The following is a 27385-nucleotide window of genomic DNA, read 5'->3' on the forward strand; positions in this document are numbered from 1 at the left end:
TGTATAAATTTGATGAGTATTGAAGTATCAAATTTTTTAAATCTTTTTTCCAGATGTACTGTGCTTGATTGAAGACTTACTTTAGTTCTTAATTTGTCTGATGAGATATATATATCTATATCTATATAGATATAGATATATATCATTGGAGCATAGGCTTTGTGTTCTTTTCTGTAGTACTCCAGTTATCAAAACTTTTGCACTATTAAATAGAAAGCTTTTTCATAAATAAAGTTTTTTGTTTGATACAAAGTTTTTAATTAACCTCTAGCCACTAAAAAAAGAATTTGCAGCATGTAGCAGTGTCCTTTATAATTACAGGTGATACTATTAAGTGGAGTTGTTAACTGGACCAACCATTCTGGAAAACAACTTTGCCCCAGTAAATTCTACAAACTCTATAATCCAATGATACAGATTCAGGTCTGTGAATAATACAGGGTTCAGGTCTCATCTCTGACACATACTGGCTCTGTAACCCTCTCAGTCCCCTCGAGCCTCTAAATTATTGAACAAGTACCAAAGAGCAATAATGGTTTCTTCAGGAATTTCTTTTACTAATAAAAGCATGGGTCAAATTAAAAAAAAAAAAATAGAAGCAGTTGTTGAGTTCAGATTCAAACACCAGTTGAATTTTATATAAGAACAAATAATTTCAAGATGAATCACATAATACATTTCTCAGTATTTCTCAAATGCTTGTACAATGCTTCATTTATTTCTTGAGAAGTGAAAATTAAAAGATGAACTGCATTTCATAATTGTTTTGGGTTTGCATAGTAGAACCTACCTGATATAGTCCCTAGTATGTACAAACTTCTTAGAAAAAGATTACTTCAGAACTTGTTCCAGTAATATAATTTTAGTAATAGGGACCAAACTTGAATTTGATTGGCAATGGAAACTCTTTGAGTATGGAAAACCCTCTATGAAAGTAGGTCATCAACCTTTCTTCCACTTAGTCTTAGGAAATTGCTCAGAGCACTGAGAAGTTTAAAAAGAGTCATTGTGTGTCAAATGTAGAATTTGAACCCATAGCTTCATAGCTCTGTAGCTGGCGCTTTGTCCATGGTGCCATATTGCTTCACCATTTGGTTTTAAGCTACGAGATCCTCTAGAATATTTTGAAATATAATCAAAAAACATTAAACTGGTCCATAATTTTTGTTAAGGAGAGAGTGAAAATAAGTGGAAATTAGAGAAAAGAGTAGTAGCTCTGTGTATTAACTAATTTATAACACAATAGCACATAATAGACACTTTTCCTCCAGTTTTCTCTGTTGGATCATCATCCATGACATATTTCCTAGTTTTTGGTGTGTCTCCTCTCCCCTCCCTCCAACAAAGGTCTATCCTAAAGCTTCTTGTCAGTTCCTATGGGTTCAATTGTAATCTCTTTAGATGATTCCAAGTTCTATTTATCTACCAGTACTTTCTTTTATAAGTTTATTACTGCCTTCTTCATATTTCTTTGTGTCCCACAAGTATCTCAGATTCAGTACATCCAAAACAGACAGTATTATCATTCTCTCTAAACCCATTTCTCTTCCTAGCTTCACTATTTCTTTCAGGGGTACAATCATCCTTTCAAGGTTCAAAACTTAGGAATCATCCTTGACTCTTCAATCCACCTCATCCCTAATGTCCAATCAACTACTAAATTTTTCAGATTTTACCTCCCATAGATTTTGTATCTGTTCCCTTCCTCTCAGCTCATAGACTGTTGTCTTAATTCAAGCCTTTTACTTCTCATGTGGACTATTGCATTAATTTCTAATTGATTTCCCTCTGTATAGTCTCTCCCCCTCCAGGCTCTCCTTCACACAGTTGCCAAAGTCATAATTCTTAAACCCAAGTTTTATTGTCACTGCCCTATTCAGAAGGTTTCAGTGTCTCTCTCTTCTTACAGTATAAAATACATGTTTATACTCTCTAACAATTGAAGCCCTTCATTGTCTAGGTCCAAAATTTTTTCTGCCCTACTGAGAAGGTTTCAGTGGCTCTCTCTTACAGCATAAAATACGTGTTTTATTCTATAACAATTGAAGCCTTTCATTGTCTAGGTTCAGAATTTTCTTTGCCCTTCTTCATGTGCTTTACCTTGTCTAAACTATCCCTATCCTAGAAGAATGTAAACAAACTCATTTTTAAATATTTTCCCCTAGTTAAATATAAATACAATTTTAACTTTTTTTTTTTAATTCCTTTTTAGAGTGAACAGAGTGAAAGGAGAGAGTAGGATAAACAGGGAAAATAGTATGGAGAAAAATATGTAGTAATTATAACTAAAAAAATAATTTACAGAAAGATTCTCTGATAAACATATCATTTCTCAAATATATAAAGAACTGAGTAAAATGTATAGAAATAAGCCATTCCTCAATTGATAGTCAAAGGGTATAAACAGGCAGTTTTCAGCTGAAATAATCAAAGCTATCTATAGTCATAATGAAAAAATGATCTGAAATCATTATTATTTAGAAAAATGTCCACACTACCACCACTTACCTATCAAATTGGCTATTATGAGAGGAAAAGAAAATGACAAATACTGGAGGGTATATGGAAAACTTGAGACATTGATGTACTGTTGGTGGAGTGGTATACTGATCCAACTATTCTGTAGAGCAATCTGGAACTATGTCTAGAGGGCTTTAAAACTGGGTATAGTCTTTGACCAAGTAATACCGCTGCTAATAGGTCTATATTGCAAAGAGATAAAAAACGAAAAGGAAAAGAACCCTATAAGTACAAAAATATTTTCAGCCATTTAGTGGTGGCAAAGAATTGGAATTGTCCATCAATTGGGAAATGGCTGAACAAGTGATTGTATATGATTGTGATTAAATAATATAATAATTGCTATAAGAAATGATAAGCAGGATGCTCTAAGGAAAACTTGGAAAAACTTATATAAATTGAAAAGTGAAATGAGCTGAACCAGGAGAACATTGTATATCGTAACAGCACTATTGTATGATGATCAGCTGTGAATGACTTGGCTATTCTTAGCAATACAGTGATCCCAGATAACTTATAATGAAAAATGTTCATCTCAGAGAAAGAACTGGTGGAATCTGAATGCAAATTGAAGCATATTTTTTCTTTATTTTTCTTTTTCTGTAATTTCTTTCACAACATGACTAACATGGAAATGTGTTTCACATGACTGCACATGTATAATCTATATAAAATTGCTTATTTTCTCAATGAGGGAGAAAAGGGAGAGAATTTGGAACTTAAAATTTTTATTTTCCTCAATTGCACATTGTATTTTTTTTATTTTCCCCCAATTACAGGTAGAAATTATTTCTAACATTTGAGAATTTGAAACTCAAAAAAATTTTAAAAACAAGTGTTAGAAATTTTTAAATGAGGTCAAGGACTGTTTTTTGCATCTAACATTTAGCATAGTAACTGGCATGTAGTAGGTATTTAATAAATGTTAACTGATTTATTGAAATATTTGGTGAATATTCTTTCATGAGTTGTTGATGTAATCTGTGTGCTATTGCAGATCCTTTCCATCTCTGCCTATAGTCTTGATATTGACAATGGCCAAAACATTCATCATTCTGCTACCCAACTTTAGTAATTCCAAATTTAGCTATAGTGCTGAGCTTTCTCAGCTTGGTAGGACATGTGAGTTCTTGAACTATTAAGTTATATATTTGTGAATGTAAATTGGTACAGAGGAAGGGAGGGTTTGGGGTATGTGTATGTGACAGTTTGATACAAACCAACAATTGAGATTTTTTGGTTCTTATGTGATATTTTAAATAAGCCTGTTCTAGTCATAGAATATTAAAATCTAGGATAATTCTTCCTTAATTTTAAATTTTTTATAGGATGTTCTTCATAACCATTTTCTCATTCTTTTTAGATTCACCTGGTATTCCGCCTAGTGCTAATGCACATCAGCTTTTTCGAGGTTTCAGTTTTGTTGCTATCACATCAGATGATGAAAGCCAAGCAATGCAGACTGTGGGGGTACATTCAATTGTCCAGGTAAATGCATTTTTAAATAACAAATTCAATCTTGAATAAAATGAAATTTATTAGGCAAATAATGATAATAAATTAGATTTTGTGATATAAATCCAAATGATAAAGATTATATGATAAAGATTATGATAAAGATTATGATAAATAATATGATAAAGATTAGCTGCTTAAAATTTCAATACTGCCAAAATTTGGCTTCATCCAGGAAGTACTTCATTTAATATAGGAGAAACCTGCAAGGATCTACACCAACTAAAATGTGAAACACATATTTGATTGCAGAATATAATTTCTTGAAAATTGCAGCAAGCATTACTACCACTATCCCAAAGGCTTTTTTTTTCAGGACTATATTGACTTTTATTTATTTTACCACTGACATACCAAGAAAGCTCTGGTGAACTAAAATCTCCTGGTCCCTTTGTTCTTTATAAATGATACAGAAACCAAAAGTAAGTAATATGCGATATATTACGTTGCCACCAAGTTCACTAGAACCCATTCCCTTAAAAGAAATGTTAACCTAAATTGTGAAGACGCCATACCCCCAGTGCCATGTACTTAAAGGCATTATCTATAATTATTATTTTTCTGTCCACTTATATATTAGAAAAGGAGAAATGATAAAAAAAAAAATACAAGAAAACAAGTGGTAGTTTGTTTTGTTTTTTGAAAAATAGAAAACTGTCCAATAAATTAAAAATTTGTCCTCATAGAATAAATAATGCTCAGTGAAATGAATTTTATTATGTCTTTTTTTTTCTTTATATTGTCCTTTGAACTTCAGCTGTTTCTAGTATTGGGAAATAGTATTTCATTTTAATGTTTTCATTTGAAGGTCAGCATGAATTTTGTAATAACTTAAGAGATTTAAGATCAATTCTTTAAATATGATATAGGGCAGCTAATGGTGCAGTAGATAGAACACCTACCCTGGAGTCAGGAAAACCCCAGTTCAAATCCAGTTTCACACACTTCACACTTAACTGATTGTGTGAGCCTGGGCAGGTCACTTAACCCCAATTGCCTTGCCAAAAATAAATAAATAAATAAATGCAGTATGGTGAAGTATTTAGCTTTCAGACTTAGACTGAAATAATGCTGTCATTTGTTAGTGTTAATTTAAGGCAAGTATTTGAACATAGAAATTTTAAATCATAAAATAGCTATTTATAGACAGCATTTTCCCTAAAGAATTTTTTAAATTGTTACTCTAAATATTTGAGCACCTTTATAAGCTCTTATTAGCACCAACTTAAGTTTTCAGAAGTAAATATACTAGAATTCTGTTAAAATCCAGTTTATTACATGGATTTAAATCATCACTTTAGTAGTCTTAAAAGTATAACTAGAGATGGCTTGACATATTTGGTATATCCCTGAACTTAAAATGAGGAAGACTCAAAATCCTGTCTTAGACATTTCTAGCCATGTGGGGCTGGATAAGTCATTTGACTTCTCTTTGTCCTAATTTCTGTAAAATCTGTAAAATGGATTTATATCACAGGCTGCTAGGTTGTACGGTAGGTAGAGTACCAGGCCTGAAATCAGGAAGATTTATTTCCATGAGTTCAAGTACAACTTCAAAAACTTCCTAGCATGTGACTCTGGGCAAGTCACTTAACCCTGTTTACTTCAGCTCATCTCCAAAGTAAACTGAAGAAAGAAATGACCACAGTGTCTTTGCCAAGCAAACCTCAGATGGGTTCACAAAGAGTCAAACATGACTGAAGCAACTAAGCAATAAAAAACACAAGCTTATCAAGAGAGTCAAATGAGAAAAGCCTTGTAAAGTCACTCAAATCACTATATAAAATTTAGCCAGTATTATTATCATTTTCATAACTATATAAATAAAAGCTATCTACAACATCACTACCCTAAAATGTTAGTCTTGTCCTTTACTATGTGAACTTTTGTTGGCAAGGTGTTATCTCTGCTTTTTAATATGCTATCCAGATTTGCTGTAGCTTTCCTTTCAAAGAGCAAATATCTTTTAATTTCATGGCTACAATCCTCACCTTCATTGATCTTTGAGCCTAAGAGTATAAAATTTGACGCTACTTCCATTTTGTTCTCCTTCTCTTTGCCAGGAAGTGATGGGATCATTTGCCAAGATCTTAGTTTTTTGATGCCAGGATTTCTAGCTAGCTTTTAACATTTTCCTCCTTCACCTTCACCAAGAGGCTTTTTATTTCCTCTTTATTTTTTGCTATCATTACGGTATCTTCTATGTAATTGAGATTGTTAGTATTTTTCCTGGTAACCTTAATTCCAGCTTTTGCTTCATCTAGCCTCGCAATTTGGTATGATGTAGTCTGCATATAAGTTAAATAAAACAGTGTACAGCTTTGTCATACTTCTTTTCCAATCTTAAAAACTGTTCCAGTTTTATTCTAACTATTGTTTTTTAGTCCACATAAAGATTCACAGTGTGCAGACAAGCCCTCTTTGAGGGCTTGTGAATCACCCAGTCAGTGTATAGTCAATGAAGCAGACATAGATGTTTTTTCTGGAACTCCCTTGCTTTGGCCGTAATCTAATGACTGTTGGCAATTTGGTCTCTAGTTCCTCTGCCTCTTCAAAAACTATCTTGCTCTTCCGGTAATTCTCAGTTCACATATTGCTGAAGTCTAATTTGTAGAATCTTAAGCATAATTTTCCTGGTATGTTGCAAAGTTGATTGCAACTTTGGTGTTGCCTTTCTTTAGGATTGGACTATAAGCTGATCTTTTCCAATCCAGTGGCTACTGTTGAATTTGTTGGCATATTGAGTATATAGCATTTAACAGCATAATCTTAGAATTTTAAATAACTCAGCTGTGAACTCTATTATCTTCATTATTAGCCTTATCATTGGCAATTTTTTTGAGGCCCAAGCACTTGGCTTCATTTTTCAGAATGTCTAGCTTTAGATTAGTAATCATACCATATTGGTGAAGTTAAGATTTTATTTTGTTTATTCTTGTTAACTCTTAATCTCTCTTGTTACTGTTAAGAGTCCCATTTTTGTACCCCTTTTTACACGAAACATCTCTAATTTAATGGAAGAAATCTGTCAGTTGTTTTCTTCTATTTCTTTGCATTGTTCATTTAAGAAAACTCATTGACTCTTTTTGATATTCTCTAAAATTCTGCATTTATTTGAATATGCCTTTCCTTTTCTCCTTTAACTTTCACTTTCCTTTTTTCTTCAGCTACTTGTAAAGCCTCATCAGACAGCCATTTGGCTTTCTTGCTTTTCTTTTTCTTTGGATCATTTTTTTGTTGCTGACTTCTGTACAATGTTGCAAACCTATCTATATTCTTCAGGCTCTCTATCTACTAGACATAATCTATTTGTCACTTGCACTTCATATTTCTAAGAAATGCTATTTAAGTCATACCTATATGGTCTAATGGTTTTCCCTACTTTGTTCAGTTGAAGCCTGAATCTTGCAGTAAGTAGTTCATGATCTGAGTCACAGCCAGCTCCAAGTCTTGTTTTAACTGACTATATAGAGCCTCTCCACCTTTGGCTGCAAAGTATATTAGTCAGATTTCCATATTGACTATCTGGTGATGCCCATATTAGGAGTTACCTTTTAGGCTGTTGAAAAAGAGTGCTTGCTATGACTAGTAAGTTATCTTGATAAAACTCTTACTAGCCTCTGTCCTGCTTCATTTTGTAGTCCAAGGCCAAATTTCTTGTTATTTCAGTTATCTTTTGATTTCCTACATTAGCATGCCACTTCCCTGTGATGAACATGACATCTTTTGGGGATGTTATTTTTAGAAGATATTGAAGCTCTTCATAAAATTGATTAACTTTGGCCTTTTTGATATCCGTGGTTGGAGCATACACTTACATGTCTGTGATGTTGAACAGTTTGCCTTGGATTTGAACAACATCTTCATTTTTAAAATTATATCCCAGTACTCCTTTTTTCATCTTTTATTGACAGTGAGGGGCTACTCCATTTAGTTATATATGTTGTGATTCAACCATTCTCATCCATTTAAGTTCACTGAAACCCAAGATGTCAATATTTAATCTTTTCATCTCTTAGTTCATAGATTATATTCCAGATTCCAGTGCAGAATTGATTTTTATAGCAACAGACTTTCCTTTCGATACCAGACCCATACTCAGCTGAGCTATCTTTTGGCTTTGGCCTAATGGCTTCATTACTACTGGAACTACTTATATTTTTCTTCCACTCTTCTTAAGTACCACATTGAATACCTTCTGACCTAAAGAGTCTCATCTTTTATCATTTTAGTAACTTATTTCAGCTACCCCATCCATACAAAGCAAGAGATTGTTTATGAATATTTAATCTCTATTTTTCCCTTTGGGATTTGAAACAACTCTTTCCATTTGATAATGCATAAGAAAGTACTGGACATATAATTTTGTTTAGTCTGCAGGTTCTAAAGCCTGGGAATATGCTATTTGTAATTAATTTAAACATTTCACAGTAAAAACTGTATTTATTTCACAGAGTTATTATCGAATTTTGGCTGTGCCTTTCTATTTACATATTCTGTAAATTCTCAGAATTAATGCTGTTTTTGCTAGTCTTACCTTAAATTCATTCACTAGCTTTTAGACCTGATAGCTCTGCCCTGTATTTTATTTTTTAATCTCATTCTAGAGTGCTTCTTTCAAGGCAAGGTTTTTAAGACAAAAGGTTCTTATCAAGAAAGTATTATCAATCAACATGTGATTTGTGCATAAAAGGAAATTTTAAAACTTACATTTATATACAAGAAGATAGAGCATCTAGGAATTGGATTAGCATACCCAGCTCAGCATGAACTTGTAATTTTTCATGAAACACTGACCTTTTAGGGGACTTCAAATTCTGGCTCTATTTTTTCCCAATAGTATTTTATTTTTTCCAATTACATGTGAAGATAGTTTTTGACATTCATTTTTACAAGATTTTAAGTTTCAGATTTTTTCTTCCCCCTCCCCAAAACAGCAAGCTCTCTGATATGTTATACATATAAAATAATTTTAAACCTATTTCCATATTTGTCATGTTGTGAAAGAAAGATATGACCAAAAGGGAAAAAACCACAAGAAAGAAAAAGCAAACAAATAAAAAAAGTCAGCATGGTATTCTTAAATCTTCATTCAACCTCCATAGTTCTCAGAATGTGGAAGGCATTGACCTTTTTTTTTTTTTTTTTTTTTTTTTTTTTTTTTTTTTTTTTTGAGCTGTCCTGATCGTAGTTAGATGAGTCTCTGCAGACATAGGCTATTACATGTTCCTCAAACTCTCTCAGTCAAGTAAACTCACCTATGTTACTTTTTTAGATTCTATAATAGTAAGCACTTAATTTATCTTTACAATCAATCTTATTTAAAAGTTGTTTACTGTTGATTACTTAGTATGAAGTATGTTAAGATTTTCATAAAATATTATCTAGTTGTGGTTTATTTTCAGTGATTGTTTAGTACTTTCATGAAGAAATAACAATAGGAAGAGCACTGGTTTTGAAATGAGAGAATTCGGTTTCAAATCTTAACTCTATCACATATTGCCTCTGCAATCTAAGACACATAACCTCTCTAACCCTGATTTTCTCATATGTAGAATAATAGGGTCAGGCTAGAATATCAATAAAGCCCTCTCTAAGTCTTGGTTCTAAGTGTTCATTGTTTTGTTGTATCCTTACCCCTTGGCATTAGTTAAATTTAATAGTACTTACATATTATATAGATAAGTAAACAAGAACAGAAGAATTTGTATAAAAAATCCTTTTCCTAATGCTTTATGGTTTCTACTTTATTATTTATTTGTACATTTGTACAAGGTTTATTCAGTTTTCAATTGAAATGTCCTTAACTGGGCACATAACTAGAATTGTTACTTTTCCATTGACATTCTCAAGTATTTTGGTAAATTTCATTGTGAAAATTGAAATTCTAAACAAGTGAGTATTTATCAGTTGTTTAAAACCAAAAGCCCTAAATTGAATTGATGGACTTTTAAAAGTGAGAATTAATAATTCACCTAGGTTGTCATGTTAAATGAACTTTTTAAAATTTTTTGAAGTATAAATGAGCTTTGTATAAATTGATATTTGCTTTTACAATTAATTTTACAATTTAAAATCCAACTCAGTTCTTACTTAAAGAGCATATATATTGTTTACTTTTTTACAGTTTCTTTAGTTGGTCTTTGGAATTATAATTAAGGTTTGCGAATAGTTTTCAAAAACTGTTAATAAAGTCCATAAGCCATCCCAGCTAGCATACCATGATTCGTTGGGGGTGGGGGTTATTTTTTATATGTTTTTTGATGTGTAAGTAAATCCTTATTCTCAGAGATTAGACTATGGATAGACTTCTCTAGACTTCTGCCTAAGAGTTTCTCACTTCCTTTAAGACCTATCTCAAATAATATCATATACATGAAGCCTTTTTTTGACTTGCCCCAACTGATGGTATTCTTTCTCTCCCCTTTCCCTAACTACTTGCATCAATTTTGTATTTATTTTAAATATCTATATGTAAACTATGTGAGTGTGTGGATTTTTATGTATGTATGTGTTTATAGAATATAAGAGACTTTCTCTTTCTCTCTTTTTTTGTATCACCAGAGCCTAGAATACTGCGTGTCATGTAACAGGTGCTTAAAAAATGTTGACTGACAAAACAAGTTTGAAAATTGTACCCTTTGTATAATATTTACTGGAAGCTTTGAGCCTTCAATGTAAAGCTGTACTACAAGCAAACTGACTTATCACAGAATAACCTTAAACACTAGAAATTAAAATGTTCTAGGGGGAAAAACACCTACCTCCCAGGGTGGTTGTGAAGACAAAATGAAATATCTGTACTTTCGAAGTCTTAAATGCTATATAAACACTAGCTATTGAACATCTTCACTCATGCATAATACAGTTCCTAAATTCAAAATCCCAAACAGAAGATGCAGCCTTTTGAAATTTTTGAGTAACTGTAATTAGTTTTTTTAAAAAATAAGTTTCCTACTTGTAAAATTAATTATAATATTTGTTGAAGCATTCATCAGTTGATAATGTTATTTTGGTAGCAGTTGCACAGGAACAGTATTCAGTTTACTGATGGATATGAAGTAAAAGAAGATATTGGAGTTGGCTCTTACTCTATTTGCAAAAGATGTATAAATAAAGTCACAAATATGGAATATGCAGTTAAGGTATGTATTTAGTTTATTTATTAATAATAGTTAATTAATTTCATCTTTACAGTTCATCCATGTAATTCAGTAGTAATTAAAAATTGTAATCGTCTTTGGAAAAGGCTATCTTACATTTGTTGTATCAGGGTAAGATCAAATTGAATTTCCTGTGACTATTATAAATCTGTATCAACAAACAACCTATTATCATTGAGAATTTTAACCCCATCACCACTAATAGTTTAGTATTTCTAATACATTAAAGGAAGCTTTATAGAGCTCTGAAGTTTGAACCTTTAGCTTGAAATCAGCAGATAAGAAGCTAAAATCAAGTTTTTTCTCTTTTCCCACTTTAGATTAGTAAACATTGACTCTCCATCTGGAACATTTTCAATGGAAATAGTTCTTAAATTTTTAAAGCCTTTGATTCCACTTGTATTTCAGAGATTTTGGTGACTAAAACCTAATTCTTACATGACTAGAGATGATCTTCATTTTCACTGCATTTGTTTTTAAAAGGTGTTAGATAGGGGCAGCATGGCATAATATGAGGAAGTTGACCTTAAGTCCAGAAAGACATAGATATAGGTGCCTCTGACACACACACTGTCTCTCTAACTCCAGTAAGTTGCTTAATTTCTTAGTGCCCAAAGACTGTTAAGGTTCAAAGTACAATCTAACCTGCCTTGGTAGGGAGAGTTATAAACTAGATGGTCTCCAAAGTCTCTTACAGCTCTATACCTATGATCCAATTATTTATTTCCAGAGGGGATACAGTAATACTCTTCTACATTTTTATAATTATGTACTTTGTTTATAGAATATTTATGCTAGGTTGGTAAGCCTTCGTAATAATGGATTTTAATTTCCCTTCTATCCTATGACTCTAAATTTTGTGTTTTGTGAAAATAAGAGGAATAGGTCTCAAGTTAAGTAGGATATACCCAACCAGAATGGCTGAATCAGAAATTACTAAAATGATCAAAACCTTTTCAGGAGTTGTATACATCAAAAAAAATTTTTTTTAATTTTTTATTAAATTGTAAAGTTTTAATTTTTCCTGAGGCTGTCTGAAGGTATCATGTGACTTTAAATAGATAACAAGTTGTAGAAAGTAGTAGTCCCAGCTCAGTTAGGCTCCAGCTGTACTCATATCTATAGGAATACTAACAGAAGTATACACCTTAGATAATTTCTGGTTTTCACAGAGCCCTAGACCATTTGTCTGATCAGTGTATCGATTTTTAAATTGTCATAGTACTTGTGTAAACATTTAAATAACAATAAAGACACCTCTAATATATATATATACCTTTCTTAGTTTTTAAATACAGAATTCAACTGCTACTAAATATATATCAAGTAACAATGTGTTTATGTGGTAGTTTTGTTTGTTTTATGTGATTAGAGTTTATACGTGTTTTGCCTTTATTTTGAATTCTTAATTACTGAACTATTTTACTGTTAAAATATAAGGACCACAAAAAGAAAAAAAAATAAAGCATTTGAACAATACAGATAGAAAATTTTAATTTCTAAATAATATTAAAACTATCAAAAAATTCTATTTTCTCAAATATTTTTTAGATTATTTCTGAAACATAGTTAAAACATTAAGGAAAATGGTGAAGAATCTGAAACAAAGATTGGAGTTGAGTTGAGTTCCATTAGGATTTTAATAGGATAGCTTTGGTTAACTTTAGTTTTAGCTGGATAAAACTAATCATGACTTTAAGATAATAAAGAATTCAATGAACATAGTTGTCAGTGCTCATATGGAGTTGGTTCAATACAGCCAACTACAAATAATAATTAATAAAGGAATAGCATGTGTAAGTGACTTTCATAGATCACATAAAAGTTCCATCATAACCTGGCCCAATCTCTTAAAAGAACTAAGGATAAATAGAGAAACTGACAAAATTGATTTTTTAACTTTTTCTTTTTCTTTTCATGAACACCTTCTTATAAAGGAGCAAATAAACTGCCAAATAATGAACAAAAATTAAAAAGAGAAGGAATTTGGATAATCTCCCAACCATATTTTGGAAATTACATCTATAATAATCTCAAATTTTAAAAAAATCAGAAGAAGGAGTAAAATGATATTTCATCTGTTTTATACAGCTTTTCTTTAGGCTATGAAACTCTTATTTCTATCTAATATTATTGTATGTTCCATTTGGAACCCAGTAATAATAAAACTAGCCTAGAATTGTATTTCTAACATTTTTTTCCTCTAATTGGAGACTTTTAAAAAATCTATCTTTGACACAGCGAATATACACACAAAAAGCAAAATATTCCAGTCAATATGGTTACAGTATCAAGTGCTAGAAAAATAGTTATAGAAAATTGTATAGTAATTGTACTCTTGCTCTAGTAAAATAGGTTGTCAAAGACTCATGTTTATAGTATTCATAAGAACAATCCTGAAACCTTAATCATTTTGAAGTCTTTGGTTACTCTTACACATGTTGTTTTCTTTCTAGATTATTGATAAAAGCAAAAGAGACCCAACAGAAGAAATTGAAATCCTCCTTCGTTATGGACAGCATCCAAATATTATTACTCTAAAAGATGTAAGTTGATTCTTGTAAGATAAATTGTTTGATTTACCTTAATAACATTTGCAGTTTTCCCCAGATTATGTAAGTATAGTAATATAGCAGCAGCTTAATTTACTTTCTTTAAAACTGCCTGCTTTCTGTTCTCCCTATATAACCTTGTGTCTCCTGTCTCTATACCTTTACATGAGCTATTTTCAAGACTAGAATGTTCATCTCTGCTTCTCAAAAGCCTTTGCTTCTAACCCTTGAAATTATTTTGCATTTATTTAGTGTATGCAGATGGATAGATACAGATTTCTGTACCTGTGTAGATCTTTTATTATAATAGGACATAAACTCTTTAAGGGCAGGAACACTTTTTTAGTATCCCAACTATCTTTTCTGATGCACAGTAAGTGCTGAATAAATGGTTGTTGAATTAAGTTCACTTAGGAAAACCAAAGGAATATATTAGCTATATCATATTTTTAAAAGATAGGTCAAAGAAGGGGAGAGTTTCATAGATGGGATCATAATAACTAAAGATGTAAAAAAGGCAGATCTATTTGACTCCTCTGTTTTTTCTGCCAAGAATTAGGCTTTTTTTAACTAAAAAAAAAAAAAAAAAAAAAAGAATAATTTGGTATTATTTGGCTAATTGAGAATGGAAAATTATGATAAATTAATAAAACAAATGTCATATCACCAAGAAATCTTGATGAGTTCAAGTCACAAGGTCCAGTGTACTAAAAGAACAAGAAAAAACAGAGAATGCCTGGTTCTCACAAGACTGTGAAATACATCTCAAATTTTAAAAACAAAAGTAGAATATCTGCAAACTGTGATATAAGCCAGTGAACTTCACTTAAATTCTTGACAAAATGCTAGAATTTTATTAATAAAAATGCCTATTTGCTAGAGGAACAGCCTTAGAGTCAGGAAGATGATCTGGGATCAGGTCTTGCTTTTGGGAACATGCTAGTTAGCTATGTGATCGTGAGCAGTTAACTTCTCAGGTCATTTGGCAACTAAAACTAGCAATAAATCAGTTGCTAATCTGGATTAATGAAAGGAGTTTCCACATTTCAAACTCCCTGCAGCAATGAAACCATGAATCTGGACCAAAATATGTATTACAGGCTTGATGATACTATTTTTAGGTGGATTTAGGGACTAAATTGAATAGTCAAACTAAGAGTAGTCCATGATTTGATTTCAACATCAACAAATATCTGTAATGCCATGCCTTTAAGATCTGTAAATGTCTCTATGTAGCATTTTTAAATCAATGAATTAGTCATAAATAACATGTTTATCAAATTTTTACATGACAGCAAGTTTGGCAGTATTGTTAATGCTTTGGAAGACTAAGTCAGAAAATAACTGTTCAAGATAATTTGTTCTAATAAGCTGAAATTTAATAAGGTTAAATATAAAGGCTTATACTTGGATTAAAAATCATCTTTACAAATTCAAGATTGAGAGGAAATGGCTAGATCATAATCACTTTTAAAGAAATTTGTGTTTGTTGTGGGGGTGGGATTTTTTCTTTGTTTTTAGTAAATTCAGTATTAGTGACTCATGTGCAGAATGAAGAGGGCAGTTATCCTGCTATCCTGTCTGGTCAGACAACATTTGGTACATTTTCAGTTGTGGACACTACATTTTAGGAAGGACATTGCTAAGCTGGACAGTGTCCAAGAGGAAGGCAGCCACATTTGTTAAAGGTTCAAGATTCAGTTTAGCAAACATATACTGGTCCTTATTTATTTGCCAGAAATTAGTAATACAAATAGAAAATGTAATTAAGCTCTCAAGATGCTTATATTCTTTTGGAGGAAAACAACATATACACAGATAAATGTATTCAAACTAGTTCATTGAGGAAAGAGGGAAATAGCAACACCTAGTGAGCCCAGGAAAGTTATCCTGTGGAAAGTGGTGTCTGAGTAGTGCTTTGAGGAAATCTAGGGGTTCTACAAAGCTGAAGTCATACAAGAGAGCCTTGAACACCTGGGATACTTATGTTCAATCCCAGAAGCAGGAGGCAGAATGTTACTGGTAGGGCAGTATGGCCAGAATATAGAAATCTGTGAGAAGTCTCAAATCAAACGCCAAATGGCCATTTGTTGAGGTTGTACAGAGAATTGTTTTTCATGTATGAGTTGTACTAGATGGCTGCTGAAAGCCCCTTCCAGTTCTTATTTTCTGAGAGTTTTAAGTAATTTTAGTCAAAGGCTACTTGTCCACAGAACAGATTGTAAGTCAAGACTTAAGATCATGTTTTTACTCACTTTATTTGTGGCAGAAGTTTATTGTTGCCATTTTTTCCCCCGACTCCACCATGCAGATTGGAATAGCTTGGGTAGGAACCAGGAATTTTGTATTCTATAATGTGGCTCCATATCGGCAATTACAGGAATTTTGAGAAAGTTAAGTAAAACCTGCCATCAACAGCATATGAAAAAGAGCACCAAAGAGAAGAGCCCAACATAGGAGGAGTCTGGTAGATCAGAGCTGGTCTAGAATGGACCTGCTTTTATTTTCCTCAGACAGGAGGAGTCTCAAGTAACATTGTGAAAGCTGATTATAATACTTGTATTTTGTAGGTCTATGATGATGGAAAATATGTTTATGTAGTAACAGAACTTATGAAAGGAGGTGAACTGCTGGATAAAATTCTTAGACAGAAATTTTTCTCTGAACGAGAAGCCAGTGCCGTCCTATTTACAATAACCAAAACTGTAGAATATCTTCATGCACAAGGAGTAAGTATTTTAAACATTGTATGTATGTTTCTAATATCTCCATTCTTTATTGACTTTGTTTTAATATTCAAGTTTAGAATTAAGAAGATAAAACTATTCTGTGATTGTAAAGAGACTATATAAACTCTGCTACTCACCTGATTGTTCTACTCTTTTTCTTGTATATATCATTGATCTGAAAGCAATAAACAAACTAATATTGAGTCATCATTTTAGTTTTGAAACCCAAGACTACAATAAATGTATTCCTTTTCTTTTAAATGCTGTACAAGCAAAGGAATTTCACACTAAATTTTAAGAGTTGAACATGCTCCAAAATAAAATAGTAGCTATTTTTAAAAATATATACTAAGGATGGAGTGGATTTTTTTCTTTTGAATTAGATTGAGAACATAGAAAACATTTAACATAATCCTGAAAGAATTTCTTAGGAATGTATATATTTTTTAACAAAATTAAAAGGGAAGTGCTGGTCTTTTTAAATTTTCAGTTTTTCTAGATCATTTTATGCTAAGAGAAAATAAGAGAAAAAAAAATCTTGCATCTGTCAGGAAAAAATATTTAATCATTATTAGAGAAATAAAAGTCCAAAACATCTTTTACTTAGTATTTAGGATGGCTTGTTTCTTTTATGTTTTGATTGGGGGGGGGGGGAAGGGAGGGCAGAAGGAGGTTGATTTTTATTTTGTTAGGTTTTTTTTTTTTTAACATTACTTCCCAATAAAACCTTCCTTTAAAAATAAGTACAGCCAAATTACCCATGCATATGTTTTGTATATAAAAAAGTATAACAATAAAAAAAAAAGTAGGAAAGGATTTGAATGTTTGTCCTTAGACTCATAATAATTCAGTTAAAAGCATGAGACTATCTAGAGTCATAATATAGCAGGCTCTTAATAAATGAATGTTGAATATATGACCAGTGCAGATTCAAACATCATTTGTTTAGCCCTGTTGATTAAATATGTATGTCTTTAATATGTAAAAATAAATAACTATAGCCCACCAAAACACATTTCATCTTTAACTTTCTGAAAATGTGTGCCTCACTCCAAACCTGTTCTTTACCAATATATGTAAAAGAACAGAAAACATTAAGTGCTGAATAGAGTTCTGAAATCAGTTGACAAGTATTTTATTAAGTGTTTTTTTGTTATGTATCAGACACTGTGCTAAGTATTGAGGGTACAGAGAAATTGGTAATAAAAATAGCCCTTGTTCTCAAGGAATTCGGTCTGATGAAGGAGACATTATGAAAATAAATACAAAAAGATATATACAGGGAGGATTCTTGGAAGATAACAGAGTAGATCAGTAAATTTCTAGCTTTCCAGATTTCCTCCACAAACACAACACATTTGTGCCTCAGAGCATATATAGACTGGTGAAACACAAAGAAGGCTTGGAATAGAATAGGGGTCCTATTTCTCTTTTAACTTTAGGTGCAATGATTTGTTTATTTAAAAGCTTTCCAATTTTTTGGTAATCAAAATTGTCCATTTGATCTTGTAAAATATTCTCTCAGTCCCTTTACTTAAGAAATCTTACCCTTCCCATAGTTACCTTCTTCAATTCCACATTTTTAAAAAAATGATATATCTTTTTGCTATTAAGGTCATATATTTATTTTGAAGTTTATTATGGCATATAATTCATGTTCCTGTTCTATACCTAATTTCTGCAAAATTGCTTTCCAGTTTTCCTTGCAAGTTTTATTAAATAGAATTCTTAATCCAGTAGTAGATATCCTAGAGTTTATCAGACACTAGGCTGCAATGTTGAGTGGCTTGTGGTCTTTCTTAGCTACTTATGCTCTATTAATTAACAAATCTTTTTTTTTTTTAATCACTCCCTTTCGTTTCCATTTTGTTTGCAAATTAATTTATGAAATAATAATGAAAACTTTAAATTTGATTTGTATTTCAATTAGGTGGTTCACAGAGACCTGAAACCTAGCAACATTCTTTATGTAGATGAATCAGGTAACCCAGAATCTATTCGAATTTGTGATTTTGGCTTTGCGAAACAGCTAAGGGCAGAAAATGGTCTTCTGATGACTCCATGTTATACTGCAAATTTTGTTGCTCCAGAGGTAATTATGATATTTATTAATGCCTTGCATAATTTAAGTTTAACAAAGCATTTTCAGTATTTGTTGCAAAAAGAGTCCTTTTTTTAGTAATATAACTAGAATATTTTAATGAATAATTTAATCAGAATGACATCCCTTTCTCTTTTGTTTTTAGAAATACAATGAATCATGATCCCCATTCTAATTGTATCATATCTCTAGCCCTGAGTTTTTTATTTCTTTTTAGTAATATTTTTCTGACTTTCTAAATAACATTTGTACATAGTTGACATGTTCTAGAAACACTGCCCTCGCCCATTTCTCTATCACTGTCAGTGCCATTATCTTATTTTCCCTCATTGTATAATTTTGACCTCATTTTTTCTAGCTCTCACATCCCAGATTCAATGTCAAATTATACCAGTTCACTATATGTCAGTATCTCTAGATTTCTTATCTTTAGCTTTCTCAACCCCATCCTAATCCACATCATTTCCTCAACAATGATTATTTACTTCTATTCTCTGCCACACTTCCACTGATTTTCCAGGCTCTAGTGTCTTCTCATTCAAACCTGTCATGCTCAGAGTTGTTCTCTGGTATAGTATATCAGTTAATGCATTTATTGTGCTCAGATTCTGAGAATACAAAGAAAAATAGCTAATAATTATACCAGTTGGCATTTATGTAGCTTTACATATGTTATTTCATTTGTTCCTCACAGCAACACTGTGAGCTTAATAGAAGGAGAAGAAAAAAAGAACAATAGCTAGCATTTTGGTAGTACTTTAAGGTTTTCTTTTTCAGAAAAACCCTGGGAGATTAAGGTGCTATTATTATCCCCATTTTACAGATTAGGAAACAAGCATGCAAATGTTAAATGACTTGCCCAGGGTCACACAGCTAATAAGTATTTGAGGCTGGATTTAAATTCAGGCCTTCCTGACTTCAAGCCTAATGTTCCACCTACTGGACTACCCAGCTGTTTAAACTTATTTCTTATAATGTTTTTCCTATTACATCAAATCATATGTTTCCCTATTATAGCAAATCCAGAATTCTCTGATAATTCTTCAGAATCCTTACTTGTGAATTGAACTAATTACTTCTCAACATAAATTTTCTGCTTCAACTAAGCAGATCTGGTTATCATACTTTTCACATTACTTGTCTACTTCTACCTTTATACTTTATGTACTTTCTAAGAGTATTCTTTTCTCTAATATATCACTTTCCCTTTCTTCAAACCCCAATCCTAAATTCACACCCTCTAGAATATCTTCCATTTACAACATTAACTAAATTTTAATTATCTATATCTCCAAGAAAGAAGAAAGCCTCTGGGAGAAAGAAGATTGTCATTCATATATATTTATCTGTATACATATATTCACTCTCAGTTTCCACAGCACTTGCTATTTTGATCTCTACTGTATACAGTTAAACTTTGTGTTAAATATTACAATCAAAATTAATTTAAATCAAACTTTGGAATACTACTGAAAGACCACATTAATCCATGACAAACTGCTTGATTAATCATATCAGGTGTTTTTTTCTGTGTAGCTTTCTTTCAATATGCAAATCTAATTTTAACTAACAAAAATATATTATCTAAATCTAATAGAGTTCTCTGGTTTATTAATATTATCTTTGTTTTTACAGGTTTTAAAAAGACAGGGATATGATGCTGCATGTGATATATGGAGTCTCGGTGTTCTGCTTTATACAATGCTTACTGGGTGAGTTCCTATGTGTGTCATAAATGTTTCTTTGCCTTTTATGCTTTCTATGAATTTTAAGTTTGATATAGGCCTTTTTATTTTGACCTTGGATTTATTCTTCCTCTGGACGAATTAATTATATAATGAAATCTATCAAATCTAAAGTTTTTTTTGATATCACATCTGTTATCAATTTATCATTGATGATTTTTCTATGGAATGACTTACTGGCTTATGCTAATTTCCCTTATGTTAATTATAAAAATAAACTGCATGTTGGATCTTCCTTAAATAAACTTTTGGAGTTTGGTATTTAAAAAATATAGTATTTCATTATTTAGTCTACAATGGTTTTCATATCAAAAAAATAGGCTTTTTTTGCAAATGTCTAAAAGTCCTTGAATTGATCACATCACATCATTTATTTATGACAAGACTGAGAGAAAATTTGGAATAGATTTTTTTTTATGTTAATTTCTATTCCCAATTTTATCAGGTAATGTTGTATAATACAAATAATACTGAATTTGGAGCCAGGTGACATGGAGTCAAAGTCCAGATGTGCTGCTTTGCTGGTTATATAATCTTTGGGGCAAATCACTTTGCTTTCTCTATACCTTAGGGTCTCACCTGTTAAATGAAAAGTTAGATAAAATTACCTCTAAGATCTAATGCTCTGATTCTCTTATTACTGAGATATTCTGCTAAATGTGCCAAATGGTAGTTATACTGCAAACTGGTTTTACATTGTGAAGACAGCCACCTAGCTTCACTTTTATATACTAATTAATTAATAGTAACAAGCTTTATATCCCATCAACACTACCATCTAGCCAGTTGGATACAATTTTTAAAGCATTTTTTGTTTGAGCAGTTAGAAATGAGGATATCTTTGAAAATTCAAGAATGGCAAACTTCATCAAAGTACCTTCATAAGTTTTTTATTAATGTAAAAAAAAAAGAAAAGTTTATTTTTATTGAAAGATAATTAACTTTTTTTCAACTTAACCTTTACTTCTTAATTATGAAGCTTAAGTTTTAGGTCAGTGATTAGAGCCGCAGGAACCTCAGAAAACACAAGTCTAAATCTCTCATTTTTCAAGTAAGAAAATTGAGTCACAAAGAGATTAGATAATTTTTCCCAAGTCACACATGCAGAAGTATAGAGATATATATAGTTGTTTAATGATTTTTCAGTCATATCCAACTCTTTTCATCACCCCACTTGAGGTTTTCTTGGCAAATATGCTAGAGTAGTTTGCCATTTCCTTCTCCAGTTTGTTTTACAAATAAGGAAACTGAGACAGAGTTAAGTGAGTTGCCCACAGTGACAGCTAGTTAAGTATTTAAGGCCAGATTTGAATTCAGGGAAATGAGTCTTCTGAGTTCTGGCATGATTCTCTATTACTCCATCTAGCTACCAACAGACACACAGATCCATGTATCCATTTGAGAGGAGAGAGGCTAAGGCTCTGCCTCTCATACTTTAGTTAGAAAGACAAAGCATATAGTGCTGCATGTAATTGTCATTTGAGCAATTTCCAACCTTGGTTGTATTAGTGCAGTACAAAAAAAAAAATACATTTACAAGCAAACCACATTTTTAAAATGTAGTCACATTTCAATTTTATTGTAAATTAGCTACACTCCATTTGCAAATGGTCCTGATGATACCCCAGAAGAGATACTGGCACGAATAGGCAGTGGAAAGTTCTCACTCAGTGGTGGTTACTGGAATTCCGTTTCAGACACAGCAAAGGTAATTTTATATTTATATAACTTTATATGTTATATGTTCATATAACCATATGAAAAGAATGTCAAGAATGTAGTTAGATTCTTGAAGTTCAACTTCTACCACCACTCCTCCCCCATCGTAGAACTCTATTGAAATTTCTCTATCAAAGGTTGCTAGTAGCCTCCACATGCAATGACATTTTTTGATCTTAAACTCACTGAAGTATTTAAAGCTGTTGATAACCTATTTCTGAATTTTCCTTCTTTATTTGATTTCTGGAGGAACTATACATTCCTGGTTCTTTTCTTTTAATGTTTCCATGTCTTCACCTATTGAGAAGATAATTCGAAGTTCTGTCCTTGACTCACTTCTGTCATTGCTACTCCTCCATTTCAATTTTAAATTCCTGTGGCTATCTCCTCTATACAAGTGACTAAAAAGCCTTTTGTCCCATCATCTCTATTCTGAAATCCATCTTTATCTCATAGAAGGCTTTAAAAGATGCCAGGCTTAGGAGTTTATACCAACCTATTTGATCTTCTATCCTATTCACATAATTTGATCCTGATTCATATATCAACCTGATTTCTTGATTTTTCTTCCTAAAAACAGTAAGATCCCCAATAATTCCCTGACTTAAGTATTATTGAAAACAGTGACTATTTTACCAGTAATACCCAATTTAGAATTCTCCTTTTTAAGGAATTCATCTTTTTGATATATGGCTTTCTGGTCCATAGCCCTTGTAGTATTTCCATTAGCATCTGTAACATGGATAATTTGTCTTCAAATTAATCACTAAATCTTCTAAATATCCAATATCACCACTTATGAAAGGGCATTGCCATTACAACCAATTTAACAAAGAAGGTGTATGAAAATACTATACTACTACTAAACTGTCATAATTTTATGTTGATGTTTTCCAAGCAACTGAACTATGGCTTAAGTTCTACTGGCTTCTTAGGTTTACTCTAAGCATACCAAACCTGAATAGTCATCAAAATAACCCTTCCCCTCAGGCTTTCAACCCTTTCTCTCTTTTCACACAGTGATCCCCCTAATTCTGGACTCCTCATTTCTCACTTGGCATTGTTATAACATTATCCAAATTTTATTCCATTCTCAAGAATCTTGCCACCCAGTCCTACACACTGCTCCCAAAATAATTTAAATATAGACACAGCCTTTGACTCCCCAGCTCAATTCTAGGAATCTCTTTTAGAATAAAATATAAACTACTCCTTATAAAGCCCTGAAGGCCCTGGACCTCTCATTCCAGCTTCATTAGTCATTTCTACCCCTTCTCTTTCTGAACCATCCTACCATGGCATCTTATCTCCTTATCTCTCTCTCTCCCTCTCTTTCCCCCTCTCCCTCCCATTTATGTGCCTTTAGACTAGCCATTTCCACATCTGGAGGGCACTTTTATTAATTCTATATCTGCTACATTGTATATATATGTGTGTGTGTGTGTATTTATATACATATATAATATATATATATAAAGTCCTTGTTAATTCTATATCTGTGCTACTATATATATATGTAGTGCTTGTTAATTCTATATCTGTGCTACATTATATATATATATATATATATTCCTTGTTAATTCTATATGGCACACATATATTGTGGCATACAGTAGGCTCTTAATTAGTACTTGTTGATTGAATCTTGTTTAGAAATTATAAGTGTACACTAAAGAATGATAGCTATAAAATATATCTAGATCTTTACTTGATTTCACAAACATTTCCTGTTTTGCAACTCTGTTGTTATCCTTATTGCCATTGTTTGCCTATTTTACTGATAATAATGTTGGCAAATGAAGCTAATTTTGTAATAGTGCACGTTTCTTTAGAAAATTGATACTCTATCCCACTCCCCAAAGTGACTATTCTACACTTTTTCTTTTCTCTTCAACCCTCTTATCTCACCTCTGTCCCCCAGTCATCTATAGAGGACTGCCCTCCTACTTAACCAAGAAAATAGAAGTCATTCATTATCAATTCTATCTTCTCTTTGTGTGTTAGAACCCCTTGATATCTAGTATTTTGTTCTTTTGCTCTAGTCTCTGACAATGAAGTGGCCATTCTTCTCAACCAAGGCTAGCATTTTACACATTTTCCTTTGGTCCTATCACTCAAAAGATTACTACTACAATCATTCCCTTTCTGTCTTGCTACTTTTCAATCAAAGTATTACAGAATTTGAGAGTTCAAGATACTTCCATAGCAGTCAAATCTGACTCATTCATGAAAGGAATTCCCTCTATCACCCAAATATATTCAATAATGTTTTCCTGTCTCCTGATTTCTTTTTCATCCTTGTTGTTTAAATGTATTCATCCTTCTAAAATGCTTAGCAAACTAACCTGCTCTTTTCTTCTTCTTTTCTCAAACTTCTAGAAAAAGCTATCTACAAAGATTGCCTTCTCTTCCTTTCCTCTCATGTATCAGCTTTAATCTAACTTTTCTGATCTCACTATTCAACTGAAACTGCTCTCCCCAGTTACTGATGATCTTTCAACTGATACAATTAATGAAATTTTTAAATCCCAATCTTAAAAAAAAAAAAAAAACAAAACTTTTAAATGAGATAGTACTGACCACCTTACTCCTTTGATACTTTCTCCTCTCTGGATTTATGTAAGACTTATTACTCTTTTTTCCTTTTATCTGACTGTTTCTTGTCAATCTCCTTCTGTAGGTAATCATCCCCATTACAACTCCTAACCATATATGTGTTCCCCAAGGGTCTGTCTTGGACTCTTCTGTTTTTTTAAATTCTTAAAAGACATTTAAATTTTCCTTTATTATAATTACAGGATCTTGTTTCAAAGATGCTTCATGTAGATCCACATCAAAGATTAACTGCTGCCCTTGTACTTAGACATCCTTGGATAGTTCACTGGGACCAGTTGCCCCAATACCAACTAAACAGACAAGATGCTCCACATCTAGTAAAGGTAAATTTGCTATTATAATTTACTATTATTTAGACTTGATCCAGGAGATACCAGTGACAAAATAAAGATTTCTAGAGATTTTTGCTGTTCTCTTTTCACTTTTCTATAGTATCTGCCCTCTGTTGAAGAATTCTGGCGGGAGCTGTCTTGATATTATAATAAATGGATAAGAATAAAGAGAAATCAATAGAAGCATTTAACTTAAAAAATTTAATTCAGAAGCAGGTCAGAAAGAATCAAAGGCAAGCAGAACAATTTTGAAGACACATTTATTATTTATTGTAAAAGAAAAGTAAGCTGAATGGAATAGATTGTTTCTTGTATAAGCCTATTTGGAACTATCTTTTATATATAGATGTTTGTTAAGCTCAGAATTTTTAAAAATTCACAAAATCCCAAAAAAGGGAAACTTACTTCTGAATTCATTATAAGTCCTATGTATTTATACTTTAATTTTAAAATAAGTCATGGATATTTTTGAAATTCCAATGCTTCTTGTACTTAAATCTGAGTCTTGTGAAATGAAATAGTCCTAGCTCTAGTTTTATAAATTAGTTAAATTTGAATTTAATACGTCATATTTAAGTTTTTCTCAGTGGATAGTTAATTTTTTTAAAAGCAGTTTATGGTTCATTTACTATTTATAGTAAATGAAAGAATGCAAGGTAGGTTAATGTGGTAAGCTTACTCTTTCTGAGCAAAATCATTATTACTCTTGGCAACTACTAGGATCCTACCTGGTTCCTCCATCTGCCTATTCAGATATCTAAAGTGTACTGTCCAGTGCAAGATTCTCTGAAGAAACCTTAGTTTCCTTCACATAACAGTAGTGTGATACAGGTTCTCCCCTAAAAAAAAAAAAAATAGCCACAAAGTACTGCTGCTTCTCAAATTACGTCATTGTAGAGAGTTCATGCTCTTAATTTAAAAAAAAAAATTTAATAGTTTTGCTTTTCCAAGTATACATATAGTTTTCAACATTTACCTTTGCAAAACCTTGTGTTCCAAATTTTTCTCCCTATCTCCCTTCCCTTCCCCATCCCCAAAACAGCAAGCAATCCAATGTAAATTAAGCTTGTGCATTTCTTCTAAACATATTTCCATATTCATCATGCTAAACAAGAAAAATCAGATCAGAAGGGAAAGAACATCAAGGGAAAAAAAGCAAACAAATAACAACAAAAAGTACTATATGCTTCACTTCATATTCAGTTTCCATAGTTCTCTCCCTGGATACAGATAACTCTTTCCCTCACAAGTCTATTGGAATTACCTTGAATCACCTCACTATTGAAAAGAACCAACTTAGTTGATCATCATATATTCTTGTTGTTATTGTGTACAATCTTCTCTTGGTTTTATACACTTCACTTAGCATCAATTCATGTAAGTCTCTCCAGGCCGCTCTGAAAAAAGCCTCCTCATTTCTTACAGAACAATAATATTCCTTAACATTCACATACCATAATTTCTTCAGCCATTCTCCAGCTGATGGGCATCCACTCAGTTTCCTGTTCCTTGCCACAACAAAAAGGCATGTCCTTAATTTTTAACAAGAATCAGGATTGTTCAATGTGACTGCAACAAGATAACTCCTAAGACCAGATAAAATCTGTGCTCCCATTTCCCATCCTTCATTGTATTTGTTTTAACCAAAAGATTTTAGTCTTATGGTTTATTTTAGTCATACACCTAATATAATTCAACTAAATGTAACATGTAAAAAGATTTGATTATATCATATTTGTTTTACAACTGATTGTTCTGCAATTTCTATATTGATTTTTTTTTTTTTAACATCTTTAGGGTGCCATGGCAGCTACATATTCTGCTTTAAATCGCAACCAGTCACCAGTTTTGGAACCAGTAGGCCGTTCTACACTTGCTCAGCGGAGAGGTATTAAAAAAATTACCTCAACAGCCCTCTGAAGTGACCTCAACCATTTATTTGGTACCATGGTATAAGATGATAGCACAAATCATGGCAACAGGTAGCACATACCTGAGAGATACCTGCAAGCACACACTGTCCCAGCTGGTACCCATAATGCTGCTGCTCCTGCTGCTCCTGCTTTCATCTGTTCTCGCTTTAAATGATTGTTGGCAAGTTAGACTTTCCTGGAGCTTCGGATGGAATGAAAAATAAAATAATGAAGATATGTTCACTGAATCAACCAGAAGAATCATGAACACCACCTCTGTCATTAAACAAATATACATACACACATATGTTCATGTGTGTGTATGTGTGTGTATGTATGTATACACACACACACACACAAATATATATACATATATATATATATATATATACATACATACATACACTGAATAATAAAGTACTCTACCATATAGCATTATTTTTATAGGGAATATTTCTTGTCCCCAAAAATATTCTTTGT

The 27385-nt window shown here is 32.0% G+C and overlaps 1 protein-coding gene across 3 annotated transcripts in view; it reads left to right on the forward strand.

The window, feature by feature from the left end:
• The window catches only part of RPS6KA3 (ribosomal protein S6 kinase A3), a 99735-nt gene extending 72569 nt beyond the window's left edge, over nucleotides 1-27166 (forward strand). For 2 of the 3 annotated variants that reach the window (XM_051985130.1, XM_051985128.1), the window contains exons 14-22: nucleotides 3884-4008; nucleotides 11055-11180; nucleotides 13655-13744; nucleotides 16321-16479; nucleotides 18410-18571; nucleotides 20216-20292; nucleotides 21916-22033; nucleotides 24843-24983; nucleotides 26790-27166. In XM_051985130.1, coding sequence (XP_051841090.1) covers nucleotides 3884-4008; nucleotides 11055-11180; nucleotides 13655-13744; nucleotides 16321-16479; nucleotides 18410-18571; nucleotides 20216-20292; nucleotides 21916-22033; nucleotides 24843-24983; nucleotides 26790-26912 — 1121 coding nt within the window. In that variant the 3' untranslated portion in view covers nucleotides 26913-27166. The remainder of the gene's footprint in view (nucleotides 1-3883; nucleotides 4009-11054; nucleotides 11181-13654; nucleotides 13745-16320; nucleotides 16480-18409; nucleotides 18572-20215; nucleotides 20293-21915; nucleotides 22034-24842; nucleotides 24984-26789) is intronic. The other variant, XM_051985129.1, reaches the window with a different exon arrangement.
• Nucleotides 27167-27385: the final 219 nt, after the last annotated feature.

The sequence above is a fragment of the Antechinus flavipes genome, chromosome 3 (assembly GCF_016432865.1).
Source record: "Antechinus flavipes isolate AdamAnt ecotype Samford, QLD, Australia chromosome 3, AdamAnt_v2, whole genome shotgun sequence".
NCBI lineage: Eukaryota > Metazoa > Chordata > Mammalia > Dasyuromorphia > Dasyuridae > Antechinus > Antechinus flavipes.